Source organism: Bombyx mori, chromosome 10, assembly GCF_030269925.1.
Source record: "Bombyx mori chromosome 10, ASM3026992v2".
NCBI lineage: Eukaryota > Metazoa > Arthropoda > Insecta > Lepidoptera > Bombycidae > Bombyx > Bombyx mori.
Genome location: NC_085116.1, coordinates 16,933,891 through 16,949,253, shown reverse-complemented (window position 1 = coordinate 16,949,253; position 15,363 = coordinate 16,933,891). Strand labels below are relative to the sequence as shown.

Here is a 15,363-nt window from a genome sequence, read left to right as displayed (position 1 = left end):
CGAAGTATGACTATTTTGTTTCAAGCTGAATCTTTTTCCAAACCTTGACTGCCGTATAGGTCACCGGTGCCCTGCGCGGCGTAGTCAAGTAATTATGTCGATTTCTGTTACTAAGCGCGTCTGGATTGCCTAACTTTATCTTCTTTTGTTTTTAATGTGTTTTAGTTTTTTAGGTCTATAGAAATAGATTCAGTCTCAGTGTCTTCGGATTTGTCTTTGCCAGAGTCTACTAGTTATTCTAGCGCCTTAGTAAGACGATTGAACAGAGAAATCGACATAATTACTTCAGTGGACCACGTAGGGCACCGGTGACCTACATTGCAGTCAACGTGTTAAAGATTAAAATTAAATAAAAAACAAGTTATTTCTCGTAAAAATATTTATTAATAAGTTATTTTGAGGCGATGTATCCTCACGACGTGATCGGCGCCCGCACTCGCCAACAACGTTTCATCGCTACCCTCATATTTTGGATTAAATGTTAACCTCTTCACGGTCAGGTGATGCGCCGAGCTGAAAGAAAACAATAACCCATTTTCATTTCAATTCATTTCATTTTCAAATGCATGTAACATCTTTGCAATAATTTTATATTACGTATATTTTATCCGGTTTCTATTAAGACTATAAAAAATAGAAAATCGAAATAGCTTTATTAATAAAAGGTAAAAAATAAACGACTGTTTTTGTATCAAATTTAATCCAAGTGCATTAAGCGATTCCGTGATTTACATTATTGAACAAAAAACTTATATACTTGGTGGTAGGACGACTTGTGAGTCCGCGCGGGTAGGTACCACCACCCCGACTATTTCTGCCGTGAATGCGTTCGGTTTAAAGGGTGGGGTAACCGTTGTAACTATACTAAGACCTTAGAATTTATATCTCAAGGTGGGTGGCGCACTTACGTTGTAGATGTCTATGGGCTTCATTAACCACTGAACACCAGGTGGGCTGTGAGCTCGTCTACTTATCTAAGATTTAGAATATTAGTATGGATAGGAGCGAGAGGCACCTGTGGTCCATGCGGTGCAGGAGGCGCCAGTCGTCTGCCCTGTATATGTCGACGGCGCCCGTCTCCAGCCCCACGGCCAGCACGCAGCGCTCCCCGCGCCCCGTGCACGCCAGCGCCGTCACGGAGGCGCCGGCCTCCAGAGGGCTCCCGTGCAGCGCGTACTCCTTTAGCGACGTGTCGGTGCACGTATCTGATTTCGCCCACAAACAGACCTGGGGGCATAGACCAGGTCGAGACTCAGTACACTGCAGCAGTCAGAGATTATAGGTATATGGCGACATTGCCACCACTATAACTTTTTAAGTCTATGACCAAAAACACACACGCACTCAAATATATAGACTGACATTTTGACAGATATGGATTTTTGATGTAATTTTTATAACGGCTTTCCGTTTCCCTTTCTTTAACGGGAAAAGAGAATGACAGAGAAAAAGATGATGGCGACGGCGGTTAAAAAATGAGATTCACGATATCTCGAGATTGGTCATGGCTGTCTAATCTCATGTGCATCACCAGCAGTAGTTAACCCGCTCCCTAAGGCGCGACCGACTAGTTCCGCGCGCACTATAATATATTAAGTGTATAATCTATGCGCACTATAATCCGCATATCGCACGACTTTTGGCGGGAACGCGAGGAGTGAAGTTGTGTGATTCGTTTTATTTTGTCTATTTAGTGTTTCTTCAGGTTTAAATGTGTAATAACGGTGGGTTATTAAGTGTTTAATATCTGTCAAAATGCACAAATGTGGGAAAATGAAACAAAGCCACTGAAAGTAACTTTTCGGGATCCTTCAAAAAGTCCACTGACAAAATCTGCGTAAATGACCACCATTTTACTGAGATTATATGTCATCCCATATCATCTCATCTCATTTCATTTCATTTCATTTCATCCTAGTTGATTAATGTCTCAAATTAATCATCTTCATTTCACTGCATACATTATTCATAAAATAAGAATATGAATTAAAATAAGACATGACTTAAAGGTCTCAGTTACCAGGTCATAAAATACCTTTAAAAAGCATATCGCACCTTTGGATTTGAGACCCATTTCGCAATTTTTGCATTTCGACTTTAATTCAAAAATGGAATGGCGCTGACCTTGCCATCCCTGGAGCCGGTGGCGAACATGCGCGCGTCGGGAGCCCACGCACAGCACCACACGATCCTGGAGTGCACGCCGTTGCTCTTGTCGCTGGTGGCGGCCACCTCGAACCTGCTAGACCCCGGCAGCCGGCGGTACAGCGTCCAGCGCCGGTCCCGAGACACGGACAATAACTTCTGACTGTCCGGCGAGAACGCGAGCTGCGTTATTGTCAGCGTGTGGGACTCTATCTTTTGTATTTGCTGCCATTTCGCGGTTTCCCTGTAATAAAGGATGGCGTACACAACTTGAAATTTAGATAGGAAGTTTTTTTTTATTGCTTAGATGGATGGACGAGCTCACAGCCCACCTGGTGTTAAGTGGTTACTGGAGCCCATAAACATCTAGAACGTAAGGTCTCAGTATAGTTACAACGGCTGCTCCACCCTTCGAACCAAAACGCATTACTGCTTTACGGCAGAAATAGGCAGAGGGGTGGTACCCATCCGCGCGGGTTCTACCATCAGTAATTACGCATATTATAATTTTTCGACTTTGATTTTTATTACACGATGTTATTCCTTCACCGTAGAAGTCAATCGTGAACGTTTGTTAAGTACCTATTTCATTAGAAAAATTGGTACCCCCCGGCGGGATTCGAACACCAGTGCATCGCTACATACGAATGCACTCGACGTCTTAACCTTTAAGCCAGCGGTCGGGGAACCGAGGTACATTACCCCAAATGGGGTAAAATGAAATTTTGGGGGTTAAAAAATTAAACTTTTGTGAGTAAAAAGTGAAACTTCTTTAGAATCGTTAAATTTTTAGTTATTGTTTTCTTTTCAAAATTATCACGGGGGCTATAATATGAAAGATGCTAAAAGAAGCGATTTCGTTTTTTTTTGTACTTCGCCATGGGGTAATATCAACTTACACAAAAATATTTTGGGGTAATAATTAAAAAAGTTCCCCGACCGCTGCTTTAAGCCTGGACGACTTCAAGGTATAATCGACTATTCCCCGTCACATCGCTATAGCGATTGCGGCAGGGTGCGGCCCACTGACCACAGCACGAGCGCGGCGTGCGTGGCGTCGGTGGCCCGGGCGGCGGAGGCGAGCAGGGTCCCGTCGGGCGCGGCGTGCAGCGCGAACACCTCCCCGCCGTGCCCGTACAGCTTCTGCAGCTCCGGCCACAGCGTGTTCTGGACCAACGTCTCCTCAGTGGGCGGCTCTGACATACACACACACAATGTCCGAAACCAATCCGTGGGTATTTGAATTTTTACCACGTTAACACGGGTCGCGATTGACGGTGCCTGGACTTTTTGGCGGGAACGCGAGGAGTGAAGTTGTGTGATTTGTTTCTTCAGGTTTAAATGTGTAATAACGGTGGTTTATCAACTGTTTAGTATCTATGAAAGTGCACAAATGTGGGAAAATGAAACAACGCCACTGAACGTTGCCACGTACCATCCGGCTATGGAATGAGCTCCCCTCCACGGTGTTTCCCGAGCGCTATGACTTGTCCTTCTTCAAACGAGGCTTGTGGAGAGTATTAAGCGGTAGGCAGCGGCTTGGCTCTGCCCCTGGCATTGCTGAAGTCCATGGGCGACGGTAACCACTCACCATCAGGTGGGCCGTGTGCTCGTCTGCCTACAAGGGCAATAAAAAAAAAAAAAATGAACATAACCTCTCGGGATCTTCCAAAAAGTCCACTGAAAAAATCTCAGTAAATGACCACCATTTTACTGAGATTATAATTCATCCCATATAATCTCATCTCATTTCATTACATTTCGTTTTCATTTCATTTCATGCCTTGTTTCATAATAATCAACGTCATTTCATTTCATAATATCATTTTCATATAAAAAAGTTACGTATCATTAAAATTAAAATAAGACTTGACCTAAAGGACTTAGTTACCAGGTCATTAAATCACTTAAAAAAAAATTGGTGGTGCCTTCGCGACTTGACATCTGTCACTTTGGCTTGCTTCTCGAACGGGACGGTACCCTCATGTGTGACGGTCTAAGCTAAGGGTTTGCATTATCACTAATCCTTATCCATTCCTGCCCTAAACCCTTCTCCCTAAGTGATACGGCGTGAGACGACGAGGTCATCGGTTCCGGTGAGTGATTAGATGATATTTTATTAAAATAGTAGTATAGTAGTTAAAATAGATTGTGGCACGTGTTCGACGGGCACCTCGTGCTGGTCCCGGAGCCGTAGGCTGCCACGAGGGCGCTGGGTTCGGATCGAACACAGACACACAACATTACTATTTTCTTAAGATTTTCAAAAGACAATTTCACAAACGTTACGGCTATCATAAAAAAAATGTGAGCCGTCACGGGACGCCTGGCAGATGTGAAACATCGACATTATTTTGTAAAAGTAATATGCAGAAAAGAACAGATTGTAATAGGAACTAAATATGTTATAATGATAAAATAAAATATTACGAAAAAATAATTTGTTTTCAAGTAAAACACAAGTTATGTGTACTGTAGTAAACAACACTGTATATATACTACGGAGTATACACTATAAGTATCCGAACTCAGTGTAGCGAGAGAGATGGCTTAACGCCGGATCGAGTGGGAGAGAATCGCACAGTCGATTGCGCATGGCGACGCGTCGCCACACCATACACACTACTGCATATAGACTGTATATATATACCATCATATAGCGTGGCATGCGTCGCCACGCCAGAAATCGGTTTTACGTGCGGCTATAGATGTTTCACATCAATAATAGATATTTGCGTGACAATCAGACCATCGGTTCACTGAGCAATAAAGCTCGACGAAAGCTCTTCTCTGTCGCATCGTACAGTTTTGTGTCGGTGAACATTGCTTCAGTTAAAACACTAAGACCAGTTTAAATTTACAAAAAAGCTGAACAGGACAGTTTCGAAATGGTTACTTGCGTAGAACCATCAGAGCGGGCAGGGAAAACGAGCTTAATTGCTTTTTTTTTATTGCCCTTGCAGGCAGACGAGCATACGGCCCACCTGATGGTGGGTGGTTACCGTCGCCCATGGACTTCAGCAATGCCAAGCGCAGAGTCAAGCCGCTGGCTACCTCTAATAGTTCAAGTGGTTGACGCGGTCACCATAGATATCGACAACGCAACGGCCGCCATCTTCAAACATAAGTTCTAAGTCTCAATTCTACAGTACAACGGATGCCCCGCCCTTCAATCCGGAGCATCAGCTTGCGAACTCACAAGGTGCCGTATGACTAGTAATTACGAGAATTTAAATTCTTACGGGTTCGATTTTTATTTCGCAATATCATTCCTTAATCGTCACTGGTCATTCTTGAACATGAGTTAAGTATATGGAGAATAGAGGTAAGGAGAACCATCTCTGTGTGTGAAAAAGTGTCCGTTAAAATCTACTAAATAAGGGTGGCGCTACAGTAGCAACGGGGCAAATTTAAAAAAAGCGCTGAAAGTTGTTAGAATAAAATAGAGAAATAAAAAAGGACGAAAGAACTGTAAGCACTACAAAGTCACAAAAAGTATTTTATTTAAAGCTGATAAGAAAATGCAATCGATGTCTCCACGTTTTACCACAGCAATAGTTTTAGGTTATATTGACGAAATTAGTTTGGACTACGTAAACATGAGAGGTCTTGTATATTACACTGTCACTAACTACTCTAGTCATTAAATATATTAAATTTCCTAACTCAGCATACTTCAATCAGTTAATAACTGCTCTATTCATATCATACCCTCTCCCTGTGCTATCGCCATTCTGGAGGATTTTTTAACTGTTATTTAGTGCTGAAAGTGGGACCCTTTCTCAAGCTTCTCCCATATGAGACGGTTCTCCTTACCTCTACCCTCCATAGTTAAGTACTTATTTTCGTTACAAACATTTTAGTAACTCAGGTTCGAACACCGGCACAGGATATATATGTTTAAATAGGAATGGCCATTGATTATGATCACACATGATCACCATGGTGTTTATTATATGGTGACCTTGAAACTGTTCATTCAAATTTGAAACCTTTCATATCGACGGGCGCAAAGTAGCCGTCGCCGTCGTCACCGGCGCCTGAGCCGCCCTGCTCCTCTATGAACACGGCCTTGTTGGACAAGCCCAGCGAGGGGACCGAAGCGCCCTCCGGACCTGTTGACGATGAACACAACTATGATCACGCTGCTGCTCATCTGATATGTACACTTATAAACATATCTAATTTAATTCGTTCCAAAAATATATTATGGACTAATCGGTTTTAAATTTTCCCGCTAATTCGTTGATTCGGAGGACCGCATTATGTGGAAGGCATTGGGGAAGGCCTATGTCCAGCAGTGGGCAGATAAAGGCTGATGATGATGATGATGATGCTAATTCGTTGTCAGGTCAGGTCAGGTGACGTCATAAAACTCACAGCCTGGCGTGATAGACAAAACAGTACACTTTTTTTTTAAATCTCCATAAATGTATTTCCAACCTTACACAATTAAGCGTTTCCTTCTTTTTTTCCTACCTAACCTGATAGCCTTGAGAGGCTATTTCAGCGTAACCTTGACTAGTAGGTGAGCTCACGGGGCTCAAACCGAAGTGATGCTAACACTAACCCTAGCAAGACCGTGCTTCGCAGAATCTACCACCGGATCGGAGACGCGACCCACTGAGAACATCCGGCGAGAAACTCAGTGGGCTGTGTCTGTGGGTTAATTCGCTCGTCGAGTCCTTCGTCGCAAGCGACGGTTTCGACGAGGACGGTGACCGGTGCTTGTAGTACCTAAAAGCACCGTTAATGAATCGGGAGGATCCGTAATGACGTGTAGTGTTTCCTATTAACTTGACTTTGTATGTAGTGTTACGTAATCTTAGTTCGGTTTGTATTCATTATATTTATATACTTTAATCATTTTAGTGCCGAGCTTATTAACACATATTTTGCTGAAATTGCTAAAGGACTTGAGAAAATTACTTTATAAAAACTTTAACTTAAAAAAAAAACCAAAATCAATATAAATTTCATTTAATTTTATGACAATTGAATAAAGTCGGAAAATAATTAATCAACTTTCAACTAGTTTTCAAATTTTAACAGAACATAAGAAGATAAAATAAGACCTGGCTTAAAGGTCTCGGTACCGGAACATGAAATGTTAAAAAAATTAACAGGCGTGGCACTCGGGGACTGCCGCGGTAAAGCTATTGTATAGCATTTTTTATCAACTTATGCAATTATAATAAGACAATAATAATTTAATATTAAAACAATAAAATAAGACCACGCTATATTTATAAACATTAACAAAATCAAAACACCAACTGTCATACTTCCCGTCCCCTTCACACTCATAAGCTAGTCTGCACGAGAGAGAGATGGGCAGACTTTTCATGATGCGCATGCAGTGCAACGTCACGTCACGCGCTTATTCACAAACACTACAAAAGCGCAACGTGTGAATGGTTGAACGCGAGCTACATGGTAGGCGGAGTAGGGGTGTTAGGTTTTATTATCGTTACGGAATTTCTTGATTCGGTCGCCGCGACAAAAGCTATGCAATAGTTTAGAATTGTGTATATTTTGTGATCACTTACAACTAAGTTTTAACGATTTTTGAGAGTAGCACAGATGAAGAGTAAATATTTATGAAGTCAAAGTGAAACTGGACACTGGTTATTTAAGGACGAACCTTTCTCGTTATTTGCGACGAGGACTTCTCCCACGAGGTTCTTGAAATTGCTGATGAAGTTGTGCGGTGCTGTGAAGACCCTGATGACCTTCTCCTCGGCGGCGGACGCGAAGGTGGTGGCGGTGAGGGGGGCTACGGCCGACATGTCGTAGCCGTGGATCTGCGGCCGGGCCAGCTCGTGCCAGGCCACGGAACCTGATTGTTATGTCGAAAGGTTATTTGGTATAAGCGACATTTCGCTTAATACGCGATATTTATCTCTGTAATTAAATGAGTCGACTATTATCAAAGCCGGCAATGTGACTTTTGGACAATTATTGGTAAATCAGAAAAACGAATTATTGACTTTGTATTCCATTGGCAGTCACAAAACTCTTCTGAACGACATCTTAGATAAATAACAGGTTAAATATTAACCTTTATTTAATGCAGGTTTTGAAGCGTATTCTTTGAAGGAGACGATTATATTCAAATCAATCTGTATTGACATAACAATAACATTTTTTTGTCCAAATACACAGATGGCCACCTTTGATAATAGACGACTCAAATGTGCTTTTTATTACACGACTAGCTGACCCGGCAGACTTCGTAGTGCCTCAATCGATAAATAAAATACCTAAACTTTTATATAAAATAAACTTAAAACAAAGAAAAGAAATCCGTGCGGCACATCAAAGGAAGAACAAAATTGTTATTTTTATTTAATTCCGAGTTTTTTCATATTTATCTACCTTTTAAGCCTTCTCTGGACTTTTAAAAATAATTCAAGACCAAAATTAGCCAAATCGGTCCAGCCGTTCGGAACAGCAATTCATTTTTATACATAAAGAAGAAGATTAGCATCAACAGTTCGACGTTTTCAATTGAACTTCAATTAAGTTTATTCCATTCAAATAACTGAAAAAGTTTTATTATGATTATTTTGTTATGATTATTTTTTCCAAATAGTCAACTTTAAATGGCTCTCTTGTAATGTTGCAAAAATGTCACTTTATCCAAATAGTCTTTCATAATAAACAGTTCAATTCGGTTAAGTTTTATGATGGATTGAGAGGAGGAATGCAAGGATTTGATAATAGGCCATAATGGCACAAGGAGAACATGTGGCTTTGACTCCGCATGGAGGATATGGGCAAGAAGTGAAAAATTGAGATGAGGATGATGTGGAGATAGTGTATTTTCTCTGTACTTTTCCCGCAATGGAGGAACCTTCACTTCTAATGCAAAATTTGGTTAGGTTTTTTATGTGAGACAAAAACTTTTTATGGCTTAGATGTGTGGACGAGCTCACAGCCCACCTGGTGTTAAGTGGTTACTGGAGCCCATAGTCATCCAAAACGTAAATGCGCCACCCACCTTGAGATATAAGTTCTAAGGTCTCAAGTATAGTTACAACGGCTGCCCCACTCTTCAAACCGAAACGCATTACTGCTTCACGGCAGAAATAGGCAGGGTGGTAGTACCTAACCGCGCGGACTCACAAGAGGTCCTACCACCAGTATGTATTTCAGTCTCTGGTGCACACAGTACAATCCTAGCTCGGGGTGAGATGACCGTATGTGATTTTTTCCTGGTTACTACTCGTATTATCAATGTTCAATTGTATTGATAAGATTTTGATCAGCAAAAGTCCGAGCTCACCATCGCTCCTCCGGACCGGGGCGTGGAGTCTCGTGGTCTGGTCTGCGGAGACGCTGAGCAGGTAGCGGCCCTGGCGCGGCTCCCAGGCGACGTCCTCCACCGACATGAAGTGTCCGCCGCACACCACGCTCGGGGACCACTGCTCACTTTCCTGGGTCACACCGGAATATCCATTACAGCCGTGTCAATTGAGTAACCAATTATTACAAAGTACTTTGGTTTAAGCTGTCATCTGTCCTTAGATGAACATCTGGTAGAAAGCTGCGGATCTGGGAGCATTACCACTTCGATAAAACGGCACTACACGAGAACCCTCTCATCGTGGCCGCCGGTAACTACATTCCCGATCCTGCGGACAGAATGAAAAGCAGTCGACGTCGCCCCAAACACGTCATTTCGGATCCTCCCGATCCACTAACGGTGCTTCTAGATACCTCAAGCACCAGTCACCGTTCTCGTCGAACCCGTCGCTTGAAGCGTCGCTACGACGAAGGGCTCGGCGAGTAAATTTACCCATTGACACAGCCCACTGAGTTTCTCGCCGGATCTTCTCAGTGGGTCGCGGTTCCGATCCGGTGGTAGATTCTGCGAAGCACGGCTCTTGCTAGGGTTCGTGTTAGCAACGTCATCAGGTTTGAGCCCCGTGAGCTCACCTACTAGTTAAGGCGACGCTGATATAGCCTCTCAAGGCTATCAGCTTAGGTAGGGGAAAAAAAGGGAGCCTTATATCGCTTTCAAACTAAGTTAGTAACATTATATAATTTGATAACTTCTTTTCAATCTTTAAAAAATATTTATGCGACTCTTTATCACAGATTGCGATACCTACCTTATCAAAAGTCCAAATGTGAAAAGAGCCATTGTAACCATGTCCCAAGAAGGACATACCTTCTGGTCCAAAACGGCTCCCGTAGAAACCCAAGCCTCCGCCTCCCACTTCGCCCACCCTGACCTTCTCTACCCAGACACCTTCGTCTGTACTACTGGAGTCTGGCTCCCAAATAATCAGGGTTTTGTCCAGTGATGATGACAGGAGACGGTATACCGGCTTTTTAGTAGGACCTGGCAGGAGAAAATTTAATGCCATCATTTTATTTCCGCAACAAACAAACCGTGCATTGAAGGGACCAACTGCGACAACTCACCGGACTCGACCCGATGTAAGAAGTACTTGATTACTGAATTTTGGGAATGTTTCTCTCAATGAAGAGCGTTCAGAACTCTTTTATTACAAGTTAGCGAATTTTCAACAACACAAATCACTTTGAGAGTTTTTGTCTGGACCAGATTTAACTTACAGAAAAGCAGTTAATGAGTGACTAAATGAGTGACTTTTTTACTAGTGGTAGGACCTCTCGTGAGTCCTCACGGGTAGGTACCACCGCCCCACCTATTTTTGCCGTGAAGCAGTAATACGTTTCGGTTTGAAGGGTGGGGCAGCCGTTGTAACTTTACTTGAGACCTTAGACCTTATATCTCAAGGTGTGTAGCGCATTTACGTTGTAGATGTCTATGGGCTCCAGTAGCCACTTAACACCAGGTGGGCTGTGAGCTCGTTCACCCATCTAAGCAATAAAAAAAACGCCCAAAAAGTGTTTTGAAGTTAAGAATGTAATGTATTATTTCTCTCACACAATGACTATTATTATTCTTTTTTTAATTTAATCCTATCCTTCCGCTATGTACATATATTGAAAAGTTCCATTCATAATTATCACTGTCAGTAGAGTATCGAGAGACCTTTATATTTTTGGATGACCAGAAGAATATACATACTAAAAATACTAGCTTAGTAATTTGCTTATGAACAGTTCTTTTAGAATCTCATCACTCTTACAGGAATCTCACCATCAAAACTATAAGGATGCCATTGTACCCCATAGACCCAGGCTTCATGACCGGCAAGCACTGCCTCAAGTTTCACAGACCAAAGATTGTCATATGCATGGAACACTTTTTCCTCAACCTTAATCAGTTTGGACTCCGGTTGTGCTTTGACCTTTTGTATCTTCCACAGACGAATGTATGTATCTTGAGAAGCCGACGCTACGATAATTGTGTCGTTATCTGTGAAAAAAATGTTATTCTGCTTAATTTGTGAACAAAATGTCTCACACGGTGAACAGTTATCATTGCTTATTGATATTTGTTATTTCTAAATTGGTTGCCACTAACTAAATACGTCATGTATTAAAACAATTTATAGTGAAATATATAATTGTTAATTAATTAAAATATAGTTCAGCATATTCTCATAATTTTTTGGGAGAGTGAGAGAATATCAATTTTCTCAAGCTCTTGAGTGAATGTGTTGTGTGAACCATTCTTTGTGATTTGTTGCAGTAATGTAAGGCGCAATTAGTATGAATGTTAAATGTCTATATGCAGTCTGAGTAAAATATAACCGTTTTGACATATTGCATACATTAAGTGTACGATAAGATGAGTACCAATGAAGAATATTTTATTACACTCTAATATTTTTTAAACAGATTTAAATTTATTTGTTCATCACTTACCAACTTCCAACACGTCAAGTCCCCTAACCCAGTCTTCGTGTCCAACCAGAGTATGCGCTCTGTGATAGTCCTCACCAACGAATATATGTATTTTGTGGTCATCCAGTGCACAAAGTAATAGCGGTTTATTTGCGCATGGTAGTATTTGCGCGTGAAGGGTGAGACATAAACCAGAATGTAGAGATATACTTTGCTTGAGGGTTACCGTACCTGTGAAAGGTAGGAATAATAATGATAAAAAAATATTGTTACCGACACGAGAACTGACATTTACGCAGTCAGAAATCATATAATGGATAAAAGAAACAGTAATCAGAATGTACTGTGAAATTATTAATGCATGGTCAAAATATATATTATAGTATCTTCTATCTATCTATCTATCTAGATTTGTGCAAGAATGAATGTCTACAGATAATTTGCTTGTTCAATTATTAATCAGAGTTTATCTACCCCTATAGATTGATTGAGTCCCTGAGATATAAATGGGGATCCACTCTGAAAGTACTTGTTCCTTGTTCCATACCACTTGTTTAAGTAAGTTTAGTTGTGGTTATAATTTTCATTGTCCGTAAATCACAGAGTACCTGCACATTTTCATTAGTGTAAACTAAATAAACAATGGCTTTAACAATTTGGGATAAAAATCTCAACAAACGGTCTATGAATATGATAAGGTACTCATGCCAAATAAAAAAAGGTCAATTATAATAAAAAAAAATTGTAACATACCTTCTATCCTTTCCCAAACTCTAATGGTAGAATCAGTGGACGCAGTGTAAATAGTAAGTCGGTCTCTATGGTAATTTCCATATATATTAGTAACTCCTTCTGTATGTCCCTTGAGAATACTGGTGACGTTCCAGCAACCGTTTTGTAATGTCCAGATGACAGCAGTCTTATCAACTGAGCAAGAGAGCAACTCTGTTGTTTGGCCATTATGATTGTGTATCCATTTTACAGAGTTTACGTGTCCTGTATGGTGACTCAGTACTGTTACTCTATCTTTAGTTTTTTCATTCTGCAATGAAAGATATACAGTCAGATCAGTAGTTTGTGCTGTCAAATATTTTATGTGATAAAATGATCTATAGACATATATGAATAAATATAAGCGAAAACTAATTAGTTTTTGCAAAATTTTCATTTGGTACTAAATCTTAGTAACGCTGGTAGCTAACTGCCTGTGTAGCTTTTTTCAGTGATATTACGGAGAAAAAAAATTCAGCTTCGTTTCATTAACTCAAACACCCTTAACTGAAGAGCCTCTTACAACAAACAAAAAAAAACTCAAATGAAAATAGAAGAATATTTATTTCCAAAAAACTTATGAAATAAACTTAGATAAACTGAGCATTAACCGTGGAAGAACTAAGTTTGGTTTTATAGTATTTCTTAAGAACAGTACATTTTTCTTTTCACACCACGATGGGAAATAGCAAAAGTAACTGTACACAGACATGCAAACAAAATCATAGACATAGGTCACCGAGTTTCTCACCAGATATTTTCAGTATATGATACCAGATAATTCCGATATGGTGGTAGATTCAATGCACGGCTCTGCAATTGTTAGTGTTAACAAATTCTCTCAAGCTGAGCTCTGCGAGCTTGTTTACCAACCCGGAGAAGCTGGAATAGCCCTTCGAAGCCACCAGCGAATACGAACGAGGGGGAAAAATATTTTTTCACCAGAATTGAGGTTATATTTTTTCTCAATAAACTATATTATGGTTTTAATAAAGAAAATTGACTTGAACTAGAAAATTGTTAAAATCTCACCGGATCACAAACAACAACAGCATTACAGGCACCGTAACAAATTATCCCGTCGTAATTCCAGTCTACCACTTCAGGTTTGCGGTTACAGGCGACAGATGTATACACTTGTTCTACAGACACCTTCATAGTACCACAAAATACTTTTTTTAAATAAATTTAATTTTCAAAAAAATCATGTACCCGTATATCAGAATGTTAGACTTAACTAGTACACTAATATTATGAATGTAATAATAGTAGGTATTATTTAGAACGTTAGGTTATTAAATATAAACACAACTTTGACGACAGCTTAGACTAGACAAATTTTTTTTAGAAGGATTTTATAACCTGGTAACTAAGACCTTTATGTCTAATTTTAATTTATATTCTTATTTTTATGAAAAATGATAATATGAAGTGAAATGAAGATGACTAATTTGAGACATTAATCGACTGGGATGAAATTTAATAATATGAGATGAGATGATATGGGATGATATGGGATGAAGTATAATCTCAGTAAAATGGTGGTCATTTACTGATAATTTAAAAATCTTAAAGGACATGGGCCATTTTCAGCCCAGCTAGTCGTGCTCTCAAGGACACGAATGAAATATCTATAGAAAAAAACATTTTTACATACTCAATAAAAAAATTTAAGGGTATTTTAATGATGTGATAATTAAAATCATAAATAAAAAGAAATTAATTCCAAATGGGGTGAATTGAACTTGGTTCAATTCAACCCGTTAAAGACACAAGTTTGCGCGTTCACTGCGAAGAAGGACCCCTTTGTCATGGCGCCGCAATTCCAAGGAGTATCCCTGCAACCTTCCGAGAGTATTGGGATACTTGGGGTCGACATTTCGAGCGATGTCCAGTTTCGGAGTCATTTGGAAGGCAAAGCCAAGTTGGCGTCCAAAATGCTGGGAGTCCTCAACAGAGCGAAGCGGTACTTCACGCCTGGACAAAGACTTTTGCTTTATAAAGCACAAGTCCGGCCTCGCGTGGAGTACTGCTCCCATCTCTGGGCCGGGGCTCCCAAATACCAGCTTCTTCCATTTGACTCCATACAGAGGAGGGCCGTTCGGATTGTCGATAATCCCATTCTCACGGATCGTTTGGAACCTCTGGGTCTGCGGAGGGACTTCGGTTCCCTCTGTATTTTGTACCGTATGTTCCATGGGGAGTGCTCTGAGGAATTGTTCGAGATGATACCGGCATCTCGTTTTTACCATCGCACCGCCCGCCACCGGAGTAGAGTTCATCCATACTACCTGGAGCCACTGCGGTCATCCACAGTGCGTTTCCAGAGGTCTTTTTTGCCACGTACCATCCGGCTATGGAATGAGCTCCCCTCCACGGTGTTTCCCGAGCGCTATGACATGTCCTTCTTCAAACGAGGCTTGTGGAGAGTATTAAACGGTAGGCAGCGGCTTGGCTCTGCCCCTGGCATTGCTGAAGTCCATGGGCGACGGTAACCACTCACCATCAGGTGGGCCGTATGCTCGTCTGCCTACAAGGGCAATAAAAAAAAAAAAAAAAAAAAAAAAAAAAAAAAAAAAAAAAAATTAGCTAACTAAGCTACATTGATAATATTGAAGGAGTTGCCATAGGTAAAATATATGTAGTTATTTTTAAAGACGA

The 15,363-nt window shown here is 40.7% G+C and overlaps 1 protein-coding gene across 1 annotated transcript; it reads right to left on the bottom strand.

The window, feature by feature from the left end:
- Positions 1-361: 361 nt before the first annotated feature.
- On the bottom strand, positions 362-14,048 carry LOC101736743 (elongator complex protein 2). The gene is made up of 12 exons (XM_038013157.2): positions 13,735-14,048; positions 12,685-12,973; positions 11,953-12,162; positions 11,282-11,500; positions 10,263-10,495; positions 9,434-9,584; positions 7,790-7,984; positions 6,138-6,260; positions 3,176-3,341; positions 2,125-2,389; positions 1,016-1,227; positions 362-513 (listed from the first exon to the last, which is right to left on the bottom strand). The coding sequence occupies exons 1-12, from the start codon at positions 13,858-13,860 to the stop codon at positions 384-386; spliced, it is 2,319 nt and encodes a 772-aa protein (XP_037869085.1). The 5' UTR covers positions 13,861-14,048; the 3' UTR covers positions 362-383.
- Positions 14,049-15,363: the final 1,315 nt, after the last annotated feature.

Coding starts and splice junctions, on each gene's coding strand:
- LOC101736743 (XM_038013157.2), bottom strand. CDS start 13,860: ATGAAGGTGTCTGTAGAACAAGTGTATACATCTGTCGCCTGTAACCGC. Junction 9,585..10,262: donor ACATTTGGACTTTTGATAAG/GTAGGTATCGCA, acceptor GGTGTGACCCAG/GAAAGTGAGCAGTGGTCCCC. Junction 2,390..3,175: donor CACGCCGCGCTCGTGCTGTG/GTCAGTGGGCCG, acceptor CCTTTATTACAG/GGAAACCGCGAAATGGCAGC.